The sequence below is a fragment of the Hibiscus syriacus genome, unplaced genomic scaffold (genome assembly GCF_006381635.1).
Source record: "Hibiscus syriacus cultivar Baekdansim isolate YM2019G1 unplaced genomic scaffold, ASM638163v2 tig00112079_pilon, whole genome shotgun sequence".
Taxonomy (NCBI): domain Eukaryota; kingdom Viridiplantae; phylum Streptophyta; class Magnoliopsida; order Malvales; family Malvaceae; genus Hibiscus; species Hibiscus syriacus.
Window position 1 is genome coordinate 449,194 of NW_024063250.1, and position 23,538 is coordinate 472,731.

At 38.6% G+C, this 23,538-nt stretch overlaps 2 protein-coding genes and 1 long non-coding RNA gene across 3 annotated transcripts; 1 reads left to right on the forward strand and 2 right to left on the reverse strand.

Annotated features, from left to right (window-relative positions):
• The first annotated feature begins 450 nt into the window (after positions 1 to 450).
• On the forward strand, positions 451 to 837 carry LOC120174424 (egg cell-secreted protein 1.4-like). Its single transcript, XM_039181276.1, has one exon. The coding sequence runs from the start codon at positions 451 to 453 to the stop codon at positions 835 to 837; it is 387 nt and encodes a 128-aa protein (XP_039037207.1).
• A 1,449-nt stretch (positions 838 to 2,286) lies between these two features.
• LOC120174410 lies at positions 2,287 to 4,354 on the reverse strand. Its single transcript, XR_005521171.1, has 2 exons — positions 4,249 to 4,354; positions 2,287 to 2,702 (listed from the first exon to the last, which is right to left on the reverse strand). It is a non-coding gene; the product is annotated as an uncharacterized LOC120174410 (long non-coding RNA).
• Positions 4,355 to 5,152: 798 nt separating this feature from the next.
• Positions 5,153 to 12,948, reverse strand: LOC120174399. Its single transcript, XM_039181263.1, has 3 exons — positions 12,534 to 12,948; positions 10,100 to 11,588; positions 5,153 to 6,467 (listed from the first exon to the last, which is right to left on the reverse strand). The coding sequence occupies exons 1-3, from the start codon at positions 12,904 to 12,906 to the stop codon at positions 5,309 to 5,311; spliced, it is 3,021 nt and encodes a 1,006-aa protein (XP_039037194.1). The 5' UTR covers positions 12,907 to 12,948; the 3' UTR covers positions 5,153 to 5,308.
• Positions 12,949 to 23,538: the final 10,590 nt, after the last annotated feature.

The following is a 23,538-nucleotide window of genomic DNA, read 5'->3' on the forward strand; positions in this document are numbered from 1 at the left end:
TTTAGTATTGTGCCTTCCAGAACTTGAGCCAAATTTGTTCCCCTAAATAGTAAGGAGTGACGGAAGGAGGGAGACTTCGAACGGATTCTGAGCTTGAGAGAGTTTTAAACTTTATTTGAAGAAGGAGAAAAATGAATAAATTGATATTTTTCTAAAATTAAAGAGTCGAATAATTTTTACTAATCAAAATGATGGAAGTTGACTGCTCAATGATTAAATTGTAAATTGTAATAAATAGATAACGTAAATAATTGTAAGATAACTGGCAACCACTCTTGGTCTTCTTCATGCAGGCAGCAGTTACTCAGTTAAACAAACCCCATCATCTTCCCTTAATTAATTCATATTGATCTTCACTTTAACTCCTTACTTATAGTCTTCTCGTTACTCTCTAATATTCTCCTATAAATGATCTCCCACCCTCACTTCACCTTCAACGTGTTTGCATATATGGCTCTCAAAACTGTGTTTCTGGTTGTGGTCCTCGTGTGTTTCTTATCTAACGCAACTGCAGCAAGGGGACAATCCAGGTCCGAGTACAGCAGGCCAGGCCATAACATTGCATCCAGGCTCCAGGCTAGTGGAGGCCTTGCCGAGTGCTGGACTGCACTCAATGAGCTGAAATCATGCACCAGTGAGATTGTTCTCTACTTGGTTAATGGACAAACCGATATAGGACCCGAATGTTGCCGTGCTGTCGAGATTATTACTCGAAACTGCTGGCCTTCCATGCTTACTTCCCTTGGTTTCACTCCTGAGGAAGGCAACGTTCTTAGAGGCTACTGTGATGCATCTTCTGCTCCTGCTGCTGACCCTCCACATGCTACTGTTCACTAGCCTTTAATTAAAGGTCTCATTGAGCAGATTGTTGTGCTATTTTGGGGCATTACAACGAGGCATCTTTATGGTGGATTCAATAATTTGAATTAATAAAAGAGTAGTTTATACTGCAAAGACCTTGCTTCTTGTTTTCATCGGGAACTTAAGATTTATGAGCTCTATCAAAAGAATATGAAGAAAAAAAATCCATCTAGTATAATTTGACTATGAACTGTTAATTAGTATTTCGACTTAATTTTTACGGCTTATGTTATGTGGTCAGACTCGGATACGAGTACAGATGCATACATGAAAGATCTTCTGCAAAACTGGTCCAAAAACACAGTAGTTGATGAACTAAAATTGCTTGTTCTAAACCAAGAAAGGTACTTGCATCAGAATTGAAGTTTTCTTCCCCTGGATGGACCTCATTTGTAAATTGAACACATTTCATAGGCACCAAGAGTAGCCTGACACTTGCATCCCCAATGCATATTTGAGCAGACTACTAGGATCATTCAAGTATGGAAAGAAGCTTTTAAAACAGAGTATACCAAATGACACATTCCATAAGAAGTCATCTTGGCTTGATCCGTTTGAAGATCTGAAGTGCATAAATAGAGCGATAATGATAAACCAGAACATAAATTTAAGGATACATATATAGCTAAAATGAATTAATCAAATGATGTTAAGCATCAAATGGAGGGAGGGCATTGGAATCATCACCCTCATCGTCGTCTCTGCCTACTTTTGTGCTTAATCCAAGATGTGCCATGATAAGGGCAACGTGAGTTAGCAGCTCCCCACCCCAATGCCTCAACTGTTGAGCATGTTCACTCCATGAACAACGCCTAGCGGCATGCGTCATCATCTCCATCCACACCTCGCTGATTATTTCCCATTTCTTATTAACACCACATTGCGTATACTTTCCAACTCCTGCAATTTCCGTGCAATTAAGGCTCCCTCAAGCAGTGCCAGTGCTCCAACTTTGTGGACTGGTGGTTGATAGGAATCAGACTGGTGTGGGTAGGCAACAGAGAGAAGCAGGTCCCTGGTAAATTGTTTCCGTCTTTTACAGAAGTTTTCCTTCGTTTCCTTATTCACGAAGCTCTGTGCTTCATGGTGAACCGTACGGTTTATCTCATCAGTGAACCCTTTACACAGCATATCACGCCCAGCTCAGGTACATCATATAATCAGATGGGGACTTACTCGATGATGATCATGATCATCGTAATAAGTAAGGTTCGTAGCTATGCGCCAAAGGAAGATGCTACGAACAAAATACGTTGGATCCATTCTGGGGAAGACGGATAAGAAATTCCCTTCGGATTCTGCCAAATTAAGATCTTTTTGAAGCATTTCGTTCTACTTCTGCTCCAAAACATGGTCCCCTTTCTCATTTAACAACCTCTCCAGATCATCCATTCTGAAATTATTGCACCTTTTGCGCTTATTTTGCAAATAAGCATCGATGAAGTTCTTTAAAGCATGATCAACCGGAATCCAGTTGGTGTAACCATACTTCTGCAGAAGGTTGCCAGTGTCAAAAAGCCTTATGGCTCCAGCGAAGCTACTTGTTTTGCCCTTGACACAATACTTGATTAGATCATGTTGCGCCATCGATTTTATTCCGGACTTGGCCTTAATACTCTTTAATCTAGAGGCAACAAATCTAACATACATCTTATCTACTTCCTTTTGAGGAATGGGCAGCAGGATCATTGCCTAGGTCGAGATAGGATGCATGAGAAACGAATAAACATCCAGAGAAATGGCTCCCATCAGCAGTAAGTAAGATACGCAGACGTCGATTGTCGAATACTTATGCCTAGCCACCACTGATGTCAAAGCAACCCATGAACAAATTGTGGAACCTAGGCCTGTAAACGAACCGAACGCACACGAACGGAGATATGCTCATGTTCTTTCATTTAATAAATAAACGAACACGAACATAAACGAACAATTTTTTTTTGTTCATGTTCGTTTATTAAGGAATATAACTTGTTTATGTTCGTTCATTTAATAAATAAACGAACATAAACAAACACGAACATAAACAAACACGAACATAAATGAACACAAACATAAACGGACATAAACGTTGGAGACACTACCTAGGGGTGTAAACGAGCCGAGTCGAGCTCGAGTATTGCTGAGCTCGACTCGAACTCGAAAACTCGCGAGCTTAAAATATCAAGCTCTACTTGAACTCAAAATATAATATTGAAACTCGACTCGAACTCGAAAAGGCTCGAACTCAAAAAAAATTAAGAGCTCGATTAAAACTCGAGACTCGAGTTCAATTCAAGCTCGATTCAAGCCCGATTCTGAGCTCGATTCAAGCTCGACATTGCCCCAAGCACAAAGATGCTTAAACCTATTCTCCCCCATCTTTTTTTTATATAAGTTACCAACCCCGAGCTGCTTGTTTGCTACTGATGTGGGATTGCATAACGTTCCTCCACTTTCTTTCTTCCTCTCTCCTTCAACAACAATCGAGATGAACACAGATTGTGTTTCATGTGATTGCCGACCTTAATCCTTGGGATCAAACAAACATGTCCTTAGCTTCGTGCTATGTAGAAGTTGAAAATTGGGAGATGAGAGAAGTAGGTTGGTTTATTGTTCACACCAACTCATACATCAAAAACCATTCTTTCTCGGCTGGCTAAACTTCCATATCCAGATGGCGCACAAAATTGGTTTGATGAAACGCGTTAAAGAACTTCTCAACCTATGGAATAAGGCCTCACCATTATTGGGTTCTTGAGTTCAAAGTAAGCTGACTTGAGTTGCTGGTTGATCACTATTTACTTGTAAATTCGAATACTCCATTATATATGAAAGAAAAGAAGATTATTTGAGTAGAAGAACCAGTGCTTAATTCTTAACATCCCTTACGGAATCCATCACCTTTGGACTTGGTTTCGAAAGCAACTGGTTTCTGGGACTCCTCTTTGCTCATCGGATAACAAGCTGGTGGTGCAGTCACATAGGGTTCCGGCACAGTGGATGTTGACGGTGCTGGATATGCAGCTTATAGATCATTCAAAAAGAACTAAACCATGTTAATATTGTTGGGTTTTCCAAATAAAATTGGGTTAATTATGGAGTTGGTCATCAGAATATAAGATTAATTAATATTTTTAAGATACTTACAAATTGGTCACCAAAATTGATTTAAGAAGATTGGTTAAACATAAATGAATGAACATAAACGAACATAACCGAACGAACATAACCAAACGTTCACGAACGTAAATGAACAAACGAGACCTATGTTCATGTTCGTTCATTTAATTAAACGAATACAAAATCTTGTTCATGTCCGTTCATTTAATAAATAAACGCACTTCCCGCCGCACGGTTCATGAACGGTTCGCTGAACTTTCAGTTCATTTACAGGCCTAGCGGAACCGAAACAGAAGCCTCGAAGAGCTAAACTCACTTTAAGGTTTCGGTATTGTATGGGGTTCTTGGTGAAGAACAGATCATAGACAGAACTTAGTTCAACATCTATAAAGTCGTTTTAATACGTTGTTATACACATTTATATTCTTTTTCTTTAACTAAAAAACAATATATTAATTAATTAAAATAGTCTTATGAAATACAATACAAATTTATTCAATGACTTCAATTATTGAAAGAAGTATTATCCTTCCTAGAGTTCAAACAAGTGTATCACCTCAAATGTTACCTCAAATACAAAATATTCTATTCGCCTCAAATTGGTAGTCACCAATTCTTTTACATTCATCAAAACAAATTCTTAATATTTGTCTTGGTGTATTTCGTAATCCTAAAACGTGACTTACATCTTCAAAGCCCTTTTTACTTGCATGATATAAATTATGGAGGCATATTATCAAAGTTTTCGTCAATCACTTTAAGAGTATTTCATTCTTCTATTCTTTTTCTAGACTACTTTGTCCTTCCACGCTTTTCGCTACTTATACGTATGAGTAGTCCACTAACCAAAATTCATTGTTCGACGCAGTTTTAGAGGTAAAATTTTGCTTTTTTTTTTCTCTTAAAGAAAACATGGAACTACAACCACCGACTCAACTGAATCAAATAAGTTCGATTCGATCTCCGATAGCTTATTGGATAGTCAGATCGATCAATTTTGATATGTTTAGCTAAATGAACCGAATAGGATCTTATCTTATGTAGGGATAGACTGAGGGGAACAGACAGATGATGACAACCTTCCTAAAATTTTAAAATTACCATATATTTTATTTTATTTTATATATTTTTATTGAAAACTATTCTGTCCTGCTGAAATTTTATAAATTAATTCCCTCCGAAAATTTCAAAAGTTCATCGCCTACTATAAAATCCTGCTTCTAAAATCTTGTATCGGTCCGTGTAGTCCTATCCACCATAGCTTGAATGTTATACAAAAGCCAATACAAGTGCAACAAAAAGTTAGCAGAATGCATGAAGAATGATAATGCGAAACCAACACGATTCAAGCCTCTATTCTTGACTCGCTGGATTTTTTCAAGCTACCTAAGATTCCATTAATCAGCTTATCTCTATCATTCTCCACCGAGTCTGCAACAAAAGTATACTTCTTCTGCACCCTTTGCTTCTTCACGCACTCCTCCAAACTATTTTCCGTCTTCAAGGCTTCTCCAGCAGCACCAGATGGCTTGACATTGTATTCGGAACGATCAACCAAAGCATCCGAGTCCTCCGAATTATCCGTGTCATCCTTACCTTCCTTAATACTGTACCACGAATCAAGGATTTGCAGCAAGGAGCTGTCTTCCTCATTCCTTCCAGGCTTCTGTTCTAGCCCCGATGGATCTGCAGTTGAGATGTCCCTTTCGGAATCAGAAAATTCATAATCCGAGAGAGAGGGAGAGTCGGGATGTTTTGTCTCAGTGTCCTCGGGTCTTTTGCTCCCTGATACTGACTGCATCCCGTTTCTGGTTGGATCCGTGTCGGAAACGGGTCCTAGTTCATCCCACACAGTGTCAAAATCATCATCTTTTGTTGTTGCAACATTAGGCAATTCGCCTAATGCTTGACTTGTATTTTCAGCTGTTTTCGGGCCAAAATTGTCTGGAATCATGCCTGCAGGAATTATGAAGCATGACTCTATTTTAATTCCAGGTATTTTCTCTAGCAGGTACTCCAACCTTCTGTAGCCAAGCCTTTGTACATAAAGAGGATAACCGTACCTCTCAAGGAACAGTTTCCTGAAGTTGCCCATATGATATCCTTCAGGGTGTTCCTTTAGTATCTCTTTAACTAGGTTGCGACAGTCGGACAATACTTCACATTTGGAACGGTCTGAAGATTTTGTATCCGGGATGGTAGATGAAACTTCAGTATGAGGAATATTCTGCAACATTTTCTCTCCTTTGTGTTCTGTCTGCAAGTTTGCCTGTGATGAAGTACGCAGAAAGATTGATCTCAACCCATTTGTAGCATGAGAATGATCCAAACTGAGACTCCTCCCAACAGCCTTAGTGACCTTAAACGGTGACTCTTGCGAGGGGCATTCTTCGATCCATTTCTTATCAGATATCAACAAATCCACCAAATGAAGAAGATCAGTTTTACTGAGAGATCTAAGCACCAATGGCCCTTCCTTGAGCAGATTTTCTGCCATCTCTTCCCTGCAAAAGTTTAACAGCCACTGAGACATGACTTCGTTAAAGCTCCTTCACCTTTTATAGTTCGAACACAAATTTCCAATTCAACATATTCATTCAAACGGGACTTGGAGGTGAATCATTCATTTATTTCCCTTATACCTAAGAAGGACAATCCGGAGGAGATGGAGGACTTTAGGCCTATTAGCCTTGTGGGAGGTTTATACAAAATTTTGTCAAAGGTCCTAGCTAGAAGATTCAGTTTGTGCATTAATGAGATAATCAGTCCATCTCAATTTGCGTTTATTAAAGGGAGGAATATTTTGGACTGTTCGTTTATAGCAAATGAAGGAATTGATTATTGGAGGAAGAGAGGATTGGAGGGGGTAGTCTTTAAGGTGGATTTCAAGAGAGCCTATGATTCGGTAGATTGGTTGGTTTTGTTGAAAATTATGGGTAAAATGGGGTTTGGTGAAAAATGGTGCTCTTGGATGTATCAATGTATGTCAACTGCTTCTTTTTCAGTTTTACTAAATGGAACTCCTACAGACAGAATTCACACTGAAAGAGGACTTAGACAGGGTTGCTCGCTATCCCCCTTGTTATTCAATTTGGGTGGTGAATTGCTTCATTTGTTGTTGACTAAAGCTGTGAATTTGGGATTGTTTTCGGGCTTTGAATTAGGAGTTCAAGAAAGTTCTTTCAAGGTATCGCACTTGCAGTTTGCGGATGACCTTATTATTTTTTCCAAAGCTTCAATCCGGGATTTGAAGAATATTAGAAGGGTGTTACTGATTTATGAGTTATTGGTGGGGCTGAAGATTAATTTAGTTAAGAGCAGAATTTTTGGAATAAATGTTGAGGAGGAGGTGTTAGCTGGTTGGTCTAATGAAATTGGCTACTCAGTGGGTAATTTTCCAGCAGAGTATCTAGGATTGCCTTTGGGGTCTAAGAGAAACTCTGTTGCAATGTGGGAGCCAATTATACAGAGATTTCATAATAAGTTGACTGGTTGGAAGGTAAATTCTCTAGCGTTAGCAGGTAGGGTGGTGTTCGTTAAAGCAGTGATGTGCTCCCTTCCCACTTATTTCCTTTCTATTTTTAGAATTCCAAAAACTGTGCTGCAGAAATTAAATTCGATCATGGCTGTTTTTTATGGGGGGTTCGATAGATAGAAGAAACATACATTGGGTGAACTGGAATTTGGTCAATAAGCCGAGAAGGTTGGGGGGTCTTGGGATCCCGAATTTAGCTATTCTGAACAGAGCACTGATGGGAAAGTGGGTTTGGAAGTTTGCCTCTGAAAAGGATTCTTGGTGGAAGAGAGTGGTTTGCTGTGTGAACAATTTGGATCTGAATTCCAAAATGTTGGGGAATACTTTGACAGCTCGAGCCTCTTGGATTTGGAGAGGAGTGATTAATAACTTCTTTTCTAGTGGCGAGTTTGGAGATTGCTTTAGGAGAAATATGTGTTTGAAAGCTGGAAACGGTCATTCGATGGAGTTTTGGCACGATGTTTGGTTGGGAGAAATCCCTCTTAAAGTCTTGTTCCCTAGATTGTATGCACTTTCAAATAATAAAGTGGGTAAGGTGGTGGAGTTTAGGGTGAATAATGTGGTAGGATGGGTGTGGGATATTCAAATGAGAAGAAATCTAGCGGATTGGGAGATTGAACAATGGTTGCAACTGATTTCTATGTTGAACAACATCTCACTATCTCTTGATGAGGACGATTACTGGATTTGGTTAGGGAATGGAGAGGGTTGTTTTTCAACTAAGTCTTGTATCAACAATTTTTTTGATACGGCTGGTAATCAGGGGTTTCAGGATAAGTGGGTCAAACATATTTGGGTCGGGATAGCTCCTCCACGTGTTGAAACTTTCATATGGCAAGTTGCTCATCAGAGAGTGGCGGTTAAAGAGGAATTGTTGAAGCGAGGAGTGGCTGGGATTGAAGACTCTTTATGTTTGTTGTGTGGCAGGTTTGTGGAATTTGTTTCTCATCTGTTTCTGCACTGTGAGGTAGTTTGGGGTTTGTGGGCTAGATTTACGAATTTGTGGAATGTTTCTTTGGTGATTCCTAATAACATCTTAGACTTTATTATTATGTGGGATGAGATATTACAGAATTCCAGTATTTGGAAATTTATCCTAAGGGCGGTGTTGTGGACTATATGGAAATGTAGGAATGAAGTTATCTTCATGAAAGGAAAGCTGGATGTGGTGAGGATGTTCTTTATTGCTCGATTTCGAATAGTCTCTTGGTTTATTGCTAGTTTTGATGCTGTGCAGATTCCTTTCGACTCTCTAGTGGGTGACTTAACTCTTGTTGATTCGGTTGGGAGACAGAAAAAAAGTGGATCCCAACCTTCATGTTGGGTTCCTCCTCCAGACGGGTTCATAAAGATTAATGTTGATGGGGCGATGGTGAGTGGTTGGAATAAAGGTGGTATAGGTGGACTCATAAGGGACAGCAGAGGTGTGTTGATTCACTGGTTCTCTAATAAGGTTGGGGGGTCCTCCGATTTTGGCAGAATTATTGGCGATAAAGAGGGGTTGTACATGTTGTCTAATTCAGGTGTTGACCTTAATAAGAGGATTATTTTAGAATCGGATTCAAGTAATGCTTTGAAGTGGATCAAGAATCCGGAACTAAGCTCCCCTATGTTTCTATCCTTGGTGAAGGAGATCGTTTCTATCCTTGGTGAAGGAGATCGTTTCTATAATGGAAGGGAAGGATATTATGTTAAGGCAAATCTTGAGAGCTGCTAACTGGGAAGCGGACAGACTAGCTAAGGATGGTATTGGATGATCGTTAGGCTTTGTTTTTGGTGTGTTAGGGTGTTAGTCTCCCTGGCATTTCTGCAGGGATTTTGTTTTCAGTCTTATGTAATCAGTGTTAAGGTTTCAGCAGTAAGAGGTGGTTAAGTCTTATGTAATTGGGTTAAGGCTTTTAAAGTATGATGTAAGGGATGACAGTGTATTATTCTCCTGATTAATAAAAGTAGTAGGCACTCTTTTCCCTCTTCCTTTGTCCTTCATGTTACTATTGCAATATGGAGGGCAAGTCGAGGGTTTTTAACGAGGCCTAATATTCTAAAAAAAAAACATATTCATTCAGATAGTGCATATGGCTTCCAACAAGGAATAACACATGCACAAAATGCGCTATTTGATCATCTTACATATTCAATCATGAGAGTTATTGACTCCTTGTGAAAGAGAAAACATAAAAACGGTCATTCTTGCTATTCTACTATCTTTCGCATATAAACAAACACCCTTCATCCGCCAACACACAAAAAATGCATGTTCTAACTACAGGATGCATTCAACATCAACAGTAAATAGATGCCCCTCTAGAACAGAACTAAAAGCTCAAACAAAAATTTGGCAAGTTCCTAACTATAGATATCAATTTTCTGTCAAATAAATGTGAGAAAACACGCAAAACACGACATAAAGAAAGCAACCATGATATATTACAGAAGTCGGGTAAATATGTGTGAATATAAAACAAAAAGTTAATGCCATTCTAGATTCCATAATGCGAGGAGTACATATAAAATTGTGTTAGCTAAAGAGACAAGAAGCGAAGTAACAGATTTTTATCAGCAAGGCACTTCGTAAAAACTAGAAGGTAAGAATTAGCAAACCTGGTCCTAGACAGCGTGACAAAAAGCGATCCCCTAGTTGAGTCTATTAAGATTTCCATGTTTTCCCAGAAGGATCCCCGAGTAAAGATTTCATGCTTTAAAGAGTTAGTGTCTGTTGGGTTGAACTTTTCTTGGGATTGATCACTTGATGTCTCAGAGTCATTGCTGCTTCTCCAAAATTTACACAAGCTGGCGATCCAGTTAAATAAACCTGACCTCTTACCAGAGTGGTTTTCACTTGCTTCATCAGCTGCTTTAGTGTCAATAGTAGAGTCATTACTTGGTGAAGAAATGGTAACTGGACATGGAACTTCACACGACTTTTCCTCACACTCTTTCTTAATTCCTTCCATCTCAGAGCTAATCCCAGTGCATTTTTTCAAAGTATGGTTATTTTGTTTCTCAGAGCTATCTTCAGAATCACCATGTTTTTCTGGAAGATTATGATCTTTTTCAGCAGGGTTACCATCGCTAACACCAAACCATCTTCGCCAAACTTTCCTTATGAAGCTTGCATCAGATGCAGAATCTTGTTCCAGCATGCGATCCTGAAGACTCTGGGGTACCTGATCATTAGATGCTTCAGCAATCTTCTGATCAACTGGAAGGGGCTGTTGGACTTCCTCTTGAGGTGTCTCTGCATCTACTTTTACACAGCTACCATTTTCTGGAGGGATTTCTTGTATCTTTCTAAGAGAAACTCCAGCCTTAACCTCAGGGGAATGACGCAACCTGGAATTTTCATTTAAAGCACCATCTACTGTCCTTTCATCACCGCTTGACCTACAAGAAACAGTGAACTCATCTCCAGTTCTACAGACAGGTCCAGCAGATAAACAAGGACTGCTCTTAGATAGTTCACCAGCTTTTGGGGTAATTCCATGTATAATAAACATACCATCACGTTCTGACTTAAGCCTCAAAATGTGTGGCATTGATAAAAGAAAGCGGGAGAACCTCTTATAACCATAAAAGTCTTTATCAAGGTCAACCTTGCTTTTTCTCAGCTCAGAACGAAGGTCTGTAATGGAAACTCCCTTTGGGTATGAGTTCAGAATCTGCCGTATCTGCTTCATGACTGCCTTTGGAACTGGCCGAGGTATAGAATCTGAACAGCTCTCAGACGATTCTTCAGTCTGTTTGCATGCTGGTTGTTCAACTAAAAATGGATCATCAAGAGGCACCTTGTAATGGCCATACCAAGAACCATAAGGACCATCAGGAGGTTGGTTATAGTGCTTTCCAGTCAGGTTCTCTCCTGTGAGCAGCAAATTCCAATTCCACATGATACTGGCAGCACTGCAAAGAACACTTGGAGCTGATTCTGATGTAGCAAGCAGAACATTGTAGTTGTTCATCCGTAATCTATGCAATACGCTAGCAAAGTCCCTGTCACCAGAGATCAAAAAAAGATGGGCAGGAGGAGGATTTTGAGAAACCCAACACAAAAGATCAACTAGAAGCGATCTATCAGCACTGTTTTTTCCACCTGCATTCGTTGAACATTTTCATGATAAATAACATGAACGGAGACGATACAAATTTAGAAAGGAAGGAGAAAATAACAGATAAGAACTGAATCAGTATTCTCTCACAAAGAAATTGTGTAATGGTGACACTTCATGGTAGTCACACCCCCCTTTTTTTTCCAGCTACGGCTTCCAGCAGAAAAAGAACAGCGTTTTTCTATGATATATTGAATTAGCTAAATCATTGATTTTAAAACTTAGACAGGTGAAACCAACTTGCTGCAAAAGGCACACTCAATTTACTAGGGTTCTAGTATCACTCAAGGGACAAAAAATTAATTTTCAAGAGCAATCAAGTCTAGGACTAATTTAGCAAAATCATTGCAAATACATACACGTAAAAATTAAATTTGTAGCATAAAACCAGAACTTAATGGAAGTCCCAGATCACAGTATCACAAACTAAACAGAATGGAAGTATCATTCTCAAATGTATGATTTTCTCTCTTTCCCCCCTCTTACTCAAACTTGAAACAAGCCTAGAAATGCGTCTTTCATAGATTCTTTTAAATGAACAGGGAGAGGGATGTTAAATTGATTAAAGTAATTGGTAAAATTTTAAATATAACACAGTTTAATTTGCACTAGACATTGATAAGGCAAGAATAATATCATAAAAGAGCATAGACAAAAAATACACAACCAATATTGCACTAAATTACTGCAGGAAAATAACCAATCAAGTGGCCGCGCTATTCTCCCTAGAGTTCCTCCGTTCGAGTAGCTACATCTATAGTGTATATGTTGTCAATACTTAAGAAATATTCTAATCAGAAACTACCTCGTACCGCGTACTAATAAAAAAGTAATGCAGGAAAAGCCCAACATTGCACTAAATTCGTGAGTTCAAACAATCACTAAATTCTCAAAAAAAAACCCAATTTGCCAACTTAAGTGAAAATTACCATTGGGAACATGGGAAAGATTAACTCCAGTGGCAGAAAGCGCCTCCTGGTTAGTTCGAGAGAGTTGGGAAATATCCCCGAAAGCCGTAATCTGAACAGGGCCCTTAATTCCATTGGTCCTGACGGCGGAAGTAATCAACTGAGCAATCTTAAAGGCATTGAAACCCGCAGGGGGAGAGCAGTTCTCAAAATCCCACCAAACCGAAACCTTAACGTGCCGTGAAGCTTCCTCATGGCGCCAAGACGAGGAATGGGGATGCGAAGGCTGGGTTTGGGAAGTGGAGAAATGAGAAATGAAGATTGACAGTGAATGTGAAGGTGGAGAAGATGAAGAGGAAATGAGGGTTCTGAGATGGTAGGGTTTAAGGTTCATTGCTTATGGCAAAAATGGGATTTTAGGAGGAGATCCTGAGGACTTTAAACCCTTCGATTTCCTTTTCTGAAAAAAGGAAAGGAAAATCATTCGCGGTGTGTTTGGGCTTCGTGTTGGGAAACTCAAAGCTGTCTGTTTGCTGGGTTTCAGCTTGAGCCCGAAGTACTAAAAGAATTAAACTTAACTCGTATGACAAAAAATTAAGAAAACTTATGATGAGGTATTTTCTTTTTATCTTGAATAATTTGATACTACCTGTCACGGGCCTAGATTGTTGCTAGCAAGCTGGTGCGGCCTTAGTCGTTTTCAAGGTCGAAAATCGGCTAAGTAACCCAAACTTCCACTAAGCAAGAAAGCTTAGAACGTTGGAAAAACAAAGGAAAAGGGGAAAATAGAAAGATTAGCGCACAAATGGAGAAGAGAGAGTTTAGAGTGAATGCTAACTTGTATTCCTCAACATGAAGTGAGCAAATGAGGTGGGGGTGAGCCTCCTTTTATAGTTGGAGCCCCTTATAATCAACGGTTAAGATTAAATTACATCAATGGTCAGAAGAGAGCCTTACTCTATATACAACTCTAAATTAAAGAATAATTAGTGGGAATTATCTCTAAGATAATTTCAAATAATTATCATGTCTTTTCTCTCTCCAAGGTGGATGGGCCAGCTCTGTTGGGTCTTTTAGAAGGCCTAAAACGTGGGAAAGATAGTCTCTGGTAGCCTTGAACGAACTGGGCTCGGTCTTGGGCTGGCGGTCCGTGACATTCTCCCCCACTAGTTCTAGCGATGCCCTCGTTGCGCGGCTAGAGTGAAATTGGTCTATCTTATCTCGGAATTGTCACAAGGCTTCGGAAGGTTCCCAACTTCCCTCACTCTCTGGAAGTCTCTTCCACTGAACAAGGTATTCATCCCTTGGTCGCTTTCCCACTCTATGAACGACTCTCTCTGCGTGGATAGCTTCTAATTCTCTCTCGTAAAAGACATTTACCTCGACTGGCGCTCGATTTGACTTGCCTCAATTTGGCTCATCCTCATCCTGATGGTACGACTTCAACAAACTCACATGGAACACATGATGAGCTCGGATGGTCGAAGGCAACTCCAATTTGTAGGCCATGGTGCCTACTCGCTTCAAAACTTTGAACGACCCCTCGTATCTTCGCACAAGGTCTTTATGATATGGGTTGCGCAAGATACCACTCAATTTGGCAAGGACTAGGTCGCCAACCTTAAAATTTATGTCTCAACACTTCTGATCCGCCCACTTCTTGGTTCGCTTACCGGACTTGTGCAAACAAGCTCGGGCTAGTTCATGTTGTTCTTGTCACTCATTGGCAAATTGGTATGATATTGGATTCGACCGTTTGAACCTGGTCACAACTGCATTTGGTGTGAGCGGCTGCTGCCCAGTAACAATCTCAAATGGAATCTGATTTGTCTCTTCACTCCTCTACAAATTGTAGGAAAACTGGGCTATGTCCAACAATTTTGGCCAATCACGTTGGGTGGCACTCACATAGTGCCTCAAGTAGGTCTCTACGAGTGCATTCACTCTCTCGGTTTGCACATCTATCTGTGGATGAACACTCGTCGAGAAGTTCAAGCTTGATCTCATCAACTTGAACAACTCCTTTCAGAACCTCCCAATAAACCTTGTGTCCCAATCATTGATAATCGTCTTTGGAACACCTCGGTACTTCACCACGTACTTGAGAAAAAGACGAGCGGCCTCCTCAGCTGGACATACTTTGGATGCTGGAATAAAGGTTCCATACTTGGAAAATCTATCAATCGCGACCATGATGTTAGAAAATCCCTCGGAAACAGGCAAACCGACAATGAAATCCATGGAAAGACTTTCCCATGGTCACTCAAGGATAGACAGAGGCTGCAACAATCCTGCTAGTCTCCTTTGCTATATCTTGTCTTATTGGCACACAAGACAAGTCTTCACATAGTCCTCGACATCATTGCCCATGTGCGGCCAATAATAGTGCTCTGCTATCAAGGCTAAAGTCCGGTGGATCCCCAGATGTCCCGCCCACTTGGAATCGTGGCATTCCTTCATGAGCTCATTTCGCAATCCTTCAAATTGTGGCACATAGAGGCGGTGTCCTCAAGCATAAAACAAGCCTCCATCGAGCCAAAACTTTTGAGTCTTGCCCTTATTGGCAAGCTCAATCAATGAAGTTACCATCGGATCATGTGACAACCCCTTCTTGATGCGCTCTCGCATCTGTCCCGTCGTTAAACTCACAAACTCAATGTTATACCTTCGACTTAAGGCATCAGCCATGGAATTCACCTTCCATGGTTTGTGCTCTAAGGAAAAATCAAAATCGGCAAGTAACTCTTGCTAACGAGCTTGCTTCGGTGACAACTTCTTCTGGGTTAAGAAGTAACTGTTGGCAACATTGTCTGTAAACACCACAAACTTTGACCCAAGCAAGTAATGTCGTCATGTGCGCAAACATTGCATAACCGTCGTCCTCTATTTCTCATGGACAGTGTATCTCCTCTCGGTCTCATTAAGCTTCCGATTTTCATAAGCAACCAAATGTCCCTCTTGTATCAGGACCCCACCAATGGCAACGTCGGACCAAAATTGGCTCGCTTATCATAGCAAGCTTGATTTCGTCAAAGAAACTTTGATACTTCAGGGCCTCAATCCCACGCCTTGTCTTTATTCAATAACTCGGTCAATGGGGTGCGATCTTTGAGTAACCTTTGACAAACCTCCGGTAATAGTTGGTCAACCCCAGGAATGACCTCAGCTCCGTCACCTTGGTTGGCACCTGCCATTCGTCAATGGCTCGAACCTTGTCCCTATCTATCTATATCTTGCCACCTCTAACAATGTGGCCAAGGAAATGAACCTCCCTTTTAGCAAATGAGCACTTCTCTTCTTTGACAAAGAGCTCATTCTCTCGCAATACCAGGAACACTTACTTCAAATGTTCAACATGCTCCTCCAATGTCTTGCTATAGATGACGATGTCGTCGAGGTAGACTACAATGAATCAATCCAAAAAGGGTTGCAATAACTTGTTCATCAGGGTGCAGAAAGTGATTGGAGCATTCGTGAGGCCGAAGGGCATCACAAGGTATTCATACGAACCGTACCTAGTCACACAGGTTGTCTTCGGTTCATCTCCCTCGACTATTCTTACTTGGTAATAGCTCGATCGCAAGTCTAACTTGGTGAACCACCTTGCACCACCAAGCTGATCGAACAAGTCCGCAATGAGAGGAATCGAGTACTTGTTATTCACTGTGAGCTTATTCAAAGCCCGGTAATCGATGAATGTCCGCAAAGAACCATTGTGCTTCTTTTGAAACAGCACCGGGGCACCATAGGAAGACTTGAATGGTTGAATGTATCCGACATCGAGGAGATCCTTCAACTGTCTGCGCATCTCCTCCAACTTAAGCGGAGCCATTCGGTAAGGGACTCGAGCGGGTGGCTCCGCATTCGGCACACGCTCAATATTGTGATATTCCTCCCTATTTGGAGGCAACTTCTTAGGCAACTCGACATGCATCACATCTTTGAATTCTGCCAAAACGTGACTTACCACGTTGGGAACTTCCTTGGTTGTGGTTGGCTCATCACACACTAAGACATCTAATAAGGTCAGTTCCACCTTGCGCACCGCCTTCGAGAACTGAATTACGGATAAAACTTTGGCCCCTAATCCGGGCCCTCGGCTCACTGGAACAATGAATTGTTGCTTTAGATCAAGGATGCACAAGTAATTGGCAAAAGGCACTGGGAAAACATTGATCCGGTCCAAAAAAACTTAACCCAAGCACAAAGTCGAAGTCATCAAGAGGAATCACCTTGATGGCTTCCCTTCCGGACCAACCTCCAACGGTTAACTTGATTCCCTTTACGACCCCCGCAATCGAAACTTCTTTGGCGTTGACAGTCTTGATAGAACCACTTGCCTTCTCCACATGAAGGCCAAGTCTCTTGGCAACTTGTTTGGACATGAACAACTCTGAGGCACCAGTGTCCACTAGTGCACTTAATTTCTGGCCAACAACGTTGATGTCGACAAACATCAACCCCTTCTTCTTTCGACCCTTTTTGACCTCCATGGTGCTAAGAATAGAGCCAAGCTTAAGAGTCTCACTCTCCTCCCCATCTTTCTCCTTGATCACCGAGAGTTTATTCTTCTGCGGACAGTCCTTTGCCAAATGCCCTTACAGTTGTAACACTGGATAATCTGCTTGTCTTTCTTATCCAAGTGCTTACCATTCGAGGGTTTTCCTATGCCACTCAAGTCTTTGTCGGATTTGGACACCTTGCCCCTATCTTCACTACTACCTCGAAACTTCGTCTTTGGTTTGGAGTCCACCTTCTTGACGCCAAGCTCAATGATTGACTCGGTCGTCATCAAGGCAACTGAGAGTTCCTTGACACATCGTAGCCTTAGCTCGTTCTTCGCCCATGGTTTCAGCCCATCCATAAAAGGTGAATAACCCGTATTCTTCACTCAAATTTGGGACTTGGAGTATTAGTTCGACAAACTTTTGAACATGCTCCCTCAGTGACCCTTCTTGTTTGAGACGCCTCAACTTGGATCGCGCCTCCTTTTCAACATACTCTGGGTAGAACTGTTCCTTGAACTCTACTTGAAACTCTGCCTAGGTCTCAATGGCAGAGTTCTCACGCTTCACATCGTTGCATCTGCATCGCTACCACATGAAGACAACCTTTGACAAGTAAACACTAGTGATACTTATTTTCTTGACATCCTCCGTGATGCCTGTGGCTGCAAAGTACTAGTCCAACCCCCAAAGGAAATTCTCAACATCCTAGGCGCACCTTATCCCTTTGAACTTCTATAGCTTAGGGATGTCACTCAAGGCTTTAGGTGCAACAGGGGTTACGCTATTTTCGAACGCAGCTTTGCACACCAATAACTCGGTCTTGAGCAATTCGACCTCCCTCTTCAGCTCTATCACCTCATAATCGAAACCCTTACTCTTGATTTCATCGATTTGTTTCCTTAAAGCCACCACCATGGCTTCTAAGAAATTACCTCGATCAATTGCCTTCACATCCAACTCATTGAGTGAATCCTGAACCTCCTCCCTGATACTCTCCAATGACTCCAGCTTATCGAGATCCAACGATCCCAACCTTTCAAGGTCTACGAACTCCAGCATGTCCAGCACTCTCTTAGCTTCTGTCATGGAACCCTCGAGCCAGGTAACCTTCTCCTGGATGGACGTGAGAACATCTTTCGAGTGTGTTCTATTCTTTCCAGCATTGCGGGTTTCATTCCCATCGGAACCCGTCGCTTCGCCATGTTGTAGTGCCATCTCGAACCAATGAAAATCAGCAAAAACAAGCTATGATACCACTTGTCACAGGCCTAAATTGCTGCTAGCAAGCTCGTGCGGCCTTAGTCGTTTTCAATGTCGAAAATCGGCTAAGTAACCCAAACTTCCACTAAGCAATAAAGCTTAGAACTTTGGAAAAATAAAGGAGAATGGGAAAATAGAGAGATTGGCGCACAAATGGGGAAGAGAGAGTTTAGAGTGAATGTTAACTTGTATTCCTAAATCTGAAGTGAGTAAATGAGGTGTGGTGTGCCTCCTTTTATACTTGGAGCATCCTACAATCAACGGTTAAGATTAAATTACATCAATGGTCAGAAGAGAGCCTTATACTACAACTCTAAATTAAAGAATAATTGGTGGGAATTATCTCTAAGATAATTTCAAATAATTATCATACATTTTCTCTCTCCAAGGTGGATGGGCCAGCTCTGTTGGGTCTTCTAGAAGTACCAAAACGTGGCAAAGATAGTCTCTGGTAGCCTTGAACGAATTGGGCTCGATCTTTGGCTGGAGTTCCGTGACACTACCGTACAATATCATCATTAAATTTCAAATCATGACGTATAAAAATAAAATTTAAACTAAATATTAAATGTAATTTTGAAGAAGAAAATTAATATCAAAACAGAATAAAAGCAATAATTTAAGTACTAAACATATAATTTACTCATAATTTAATTTGATATTTATATTCTAATATCTAATTTTTTGTAAAATTTTAATTGGTCCCTAAACATGATGTTACTTTTTGAATTGGTTAATGTTTGAGGATAATATTTTATATGATTCATTGTATGATTGTTTAACCATGTATGACATTTAATCACGTTCGATTAAATGGTTTTAGTTTTTTTATTATCTGATAATATTACTGATTCGATTTTTACATATCACATATATTCATATCGATTTCAAATTAAAATTTTCTTAATTTTATGGTATGTGTGTCGCAACAATTTTTCGGATGGGCCCGAAATTGGGCTTCGACTTGAATAAGTGGGTTAAAGTCGCCACCGATCATTTTAAAGAAATATTTAGGCTGATCGGACACCATCTTACCTGATCTGCGTTTTATCAGAAATGTGTCGGGTTCGGTAGTCGGTTATAGTCAAAGAATGATTAGCACCATTACACTGCCCCTTCAGTACCAACTAATTTGTCGGTTGTCTTAATTACGAAAATTTAAATTTAAAGATTCAATTCAAATTAATTACATTTGATCGATTGAAAATTCCCCTAAAAAGCCAAGAAGATTGTTAGATTGTAAAATAAAAATATATATATGAAAAAAGAAGAAGAAAAATATTAATATAATAATAATAAAATAAATAAAACAGATAAATAAAGATAAATAAAATTGAGTAAAAGGAAAATAATAAAATTAAAGAAAGAAAAAAATGAAATAAAAAAATAATGATAAAAAGGGTTAAATTTTGAAGAAAAAAAACATAGCAAAATGTTAAGAAAATAAATATTAACAAAAAACCGAAACATAAATAAATAAAAAGGATCAAATTGAATTAGATTGGAATTTATGGACTGAAAATAATGTTAAAAGTGAACTGCAAGAGAAAAAAATAAAATTAGGGGGTTAATTCGTAAAATATAAAAAATATAAACAATGATTAATTTGAATAAATTGAAAATTCAAAGGTAAAATTGAAATAGGTGACCAAAATAAATTATACTTCAAAATTATAGGAACTGTGAAAATAATTTAACTATTGGTTAATTATACAGTGGTCCCCTATAAATACCCCCAAATCATAAAAAAAATTATAATTCCCCTCATTTCTCATTTCTCACCCTCTCACATCCTCTCCCTTCTCTCTAACTCTCTCATTCTCTCTCTCATCCGGTGGAAACCCGGCCACCACTCCGGTGACCAACCACCGCCCAAATGGCGTAGATCTAAGGTGAAAGGTTCGATTTTTACCTATTAACATTTCGTATTATGGCGTTCTCGCTCCTCACGGTGGGGCCTTTCTTCACGCCAACAAATCTCCTTGTATCTTGATTTTTGCGAAGGATGCTTCCTTGTTTATTTATGTAACCTTGGTTGGCTTCGTTTTTTTGCTTTCTATATCTTGTTTTTTGTTTTGCTTGTGATATTGGTGTTTTGGTGATACTTGGTTGCTCGATTGTTGGTCGATTTCAACTATGTTTTTTGTGATGTTGTTTCGATGTTGGTTCTGTGGTTCCTTTGGTGGCTTGGTGGGGGGTATTTATATCCCCTCCACCGGTGGCCATTCCCGACTATCTCGGGATCGTTCCCTATCTTGCTGTTGTGGACTGTTCGTGGTTGACCCGCTAAAATGGGATGGGTCAATCTCGATTTAGCTGGGACTCACTGCATTGGTTAATTTGTAGTCAGTTTTCGGTCGAATTTCTTGTCTGGTTTCTGTTTTGGCTGGCAACGTTGTTTGCTTAGTGTTGAGAACCCTAACACATCTCGAGTCTCTTGTTTACCCGATTTACCCGCTAGGTATTCGGGCTACTCGGTCTTGGCCTACTAGACTTGGACCCTTGCTAGACTTGGAGTTGGACCTGAAAAGAAAAAAAACAAATTAAATAAATTAAAATAAAAAATAATATATATATATATATATATATATATATATATATATACTCTAAAATGTTTTCAAAATTTCAAAAACATTTACAAAACTATATATTAAAAATGTTTTCAAAAAACTATATTATATATATATATATATATATATTCAAAATGTTTTCAAAATCTATATAATATATATATTTTCAAAATGTTTTAAAAACTATATATTATATATATGTTACGAAAATGTTTTAAAAACTATAATATATATATATATATATATATATATCAAAATGTTTTAAAAATTATATAATATATATATATTCAAAATGTTTTAAAAACTATATAATATATGTATGTTTTCAAAATGTTTTAAAAAATATATAATATATATATTTTCAAAAAATGATTTTTTTAAAAAAAATATATATTATATGTTTTTCAAACCGTTTTCTAAACGAACCCTAGATAAAAATAAGTGTCTACAATGTGCAAACTTAATTTTTTTTATGTAGTTAATATTTCTATTTTCTTCCTTTAACTATCCATATGGTATCTTCAGACAGGAGTTTAATTTTTGTCAGTAAAAATCTTGTTTTGATATTTTTAATAATGTTTTTGGTTTGTTTAATAATATGATTGAAAAATTCCCGTCAGTAAATTCACTAAACAAATGAAATTTGTTTTGGAGTTGCTGGAATGAAACAAATTCCAATGCTGATTTCTCCTAACCTGCAAAAAAGTTTACATATTTTCCTACTTTTTTTAGCAGTGGTTTGCTTTGCTCTCATGTGTTCCCATACAGCGTGGTTTTTTGTGTCAATAAACAATCTTTTCAACTCAGTTGGTAAGAGGCTCTTAATCTTATGGTCGTGAGATCAAATCTCACGGTGGACAATTCATAATTCTGACTGCCGGAGGTCTCACACGAAAGCTGCTCTTAAGCAGCCTACTATCCTACCTCCCCTTACCTCATTACATATAGAAATAGAGTCAGCTAATATAATTTTAAACAACCTTTTCAGCATTATCTTGTTGATGTAATGTCCGGTTATGTAGCGTCATTCAATCCAATTTGAGTGTGCGGAGACAGTTTGGTGATCTCCTTTCTCAGTTGGTTCCAAAATCTATCTTCGAGCTTTTATTTGTCTGCTCCAAAAAACAAGGATTTTCTTCACATTTTAGTGTTCATTATATGTTATTTTATGGAATTTGATTCAGTAAGTTACGGTTTTTGATTCAAAACCACTCGATTTCTGGCCATTTCCATTATTTGAACCAAGAAATTTCGGCCCTTTTGGACGTTTTTCCCTTTCTCCCATCTTTGTTTCACCGAAACCCAATTTCTTTTCTTCTCTTATTGATTGGGCAATGGTTGGAGATTTACCTTTGGATGTGGAGATCTTCGTCGGCGGTCTCGGTTTCAACGATTGTGGATTTGAAACCATGAAAGAACTTGGACGTGCGTTTGGGTTATGGGAGTTGAAGAGATGGGAGGGGGAAATTAACCCTACCGTGCCCAAGGCAACAACAACAACGACGATGAACGGAGAATGAAGAAATTAGCCCTAATTGGTGTTTTTTTAAATATTTTTTAAATAAAAAAATAAGTTATATTTTTCCAGTTTTTTCAGTCGATGAGGAGGAGAGGGAAGAAGTTAGAGATATTTGTTTTTTACGTTTGGTGGGGTTGTTAAAATGGGTTAACTACAGTCTTAGTCCCTAAAATCTATAGGATTTTTGAAATTGAAAACTTCAAGAGTTTAGTGACCAAAATAGAAGAGAAAAAAATAGTTGAGTGATGAATGGTGTAATTTACCCAATTTATAAAAGCAAGAATTAACGTAACTTTGGTCAATGACGGGAAACGTTGGTCAAAAAGTTTCATTGGGTTCTTTTTTCGAGTTAGAGGGCCACATTGATCAAAGAAAACGATAGGAACCACATTGATTTTTTTTAAACTTCAGGGGCCAAAGATACATTTAAGCCAAAATATTAATGCCTAATTTTTTTTATTATATAGAAGGTTTTTAAATTTCAGTGATTAAAATAAAAATTAAAAATAATTCAGTGATAAAATATATAATTTCTTCAATGGTTAATTACACAGATGATCACTTATGTTTGTGTTTTGTCTACTTTTGGTCATTGATTTCAAAAAACATAGGATATAGTCATTTTTGTTTTTATTTAACTAAGTTATAACCAATTTTATTTTTATTTAATTAAGTTGTGGTCACCCCGAGTTAACTGTCATTAACAACAATTAATTTTTTTTATAAAAGCACACATTTAATACTTGTTATTTACATGCTCTCTCTGTTTAGTATCTTTATATGCTAGATTTTGTGATTGTTGTTCTTTAAAGGGTAAAATACATTCTTAAATATTAAACTTTTGACCATATTTTTGTTTTGATCATTGAGCTATAAAAAGTTAAAATTAAGTACTGAAGTTTTCTAATTCAATTTTAGTTATCAAACAGTTAATTAATGAGGTTTATGATTTGATTTTTTCTTTTGTCAAAAAAATTGAAATCCTTTCAATTATCATCTACCAACGTACGTGACATAGATGGTACACCAATGTTTACATTTTATCCCTAATTTATTCTCAATAATTTTGTTTTTCTCAAAATTCATTCAAAATCAGTGAAAATCAAGTCAAAATTTTAATATTCTAATGCTCAAATCTCTGTCGATAATGGTCTGATGAAGTTAGTTTC

Coding starts and splice junctions, on each gene's coding strand:
- LOC120174399 (XM_039181263.1), bottom strand. CDS start 12,906: ATGAACCTTAAACCCTACCATCTCAGAACCCTCATTTCCTCTTCATCT. Junction 11,589..12,533: donor TCTTTCCCATGTTCCCAATG/GTAATTTTCACT, acceptor CAACGAATGCAG/GTGGAAAAAACAGTGCTGAT. Junction 6,468..10,099: donor GTCACGCTGTCTAGGACCAG/GTTTGCTAATTC, acceptor AAACTTTTGCAG/GGAAGAGATGGCAGAAAATC.
- LOC120174424 (XM_039181276.1), top strand. CDS start 451: ATGGCTCTCAAAACTGTGTTTCTGGTTGTGGTCCTCGTGTGTTTCTTA.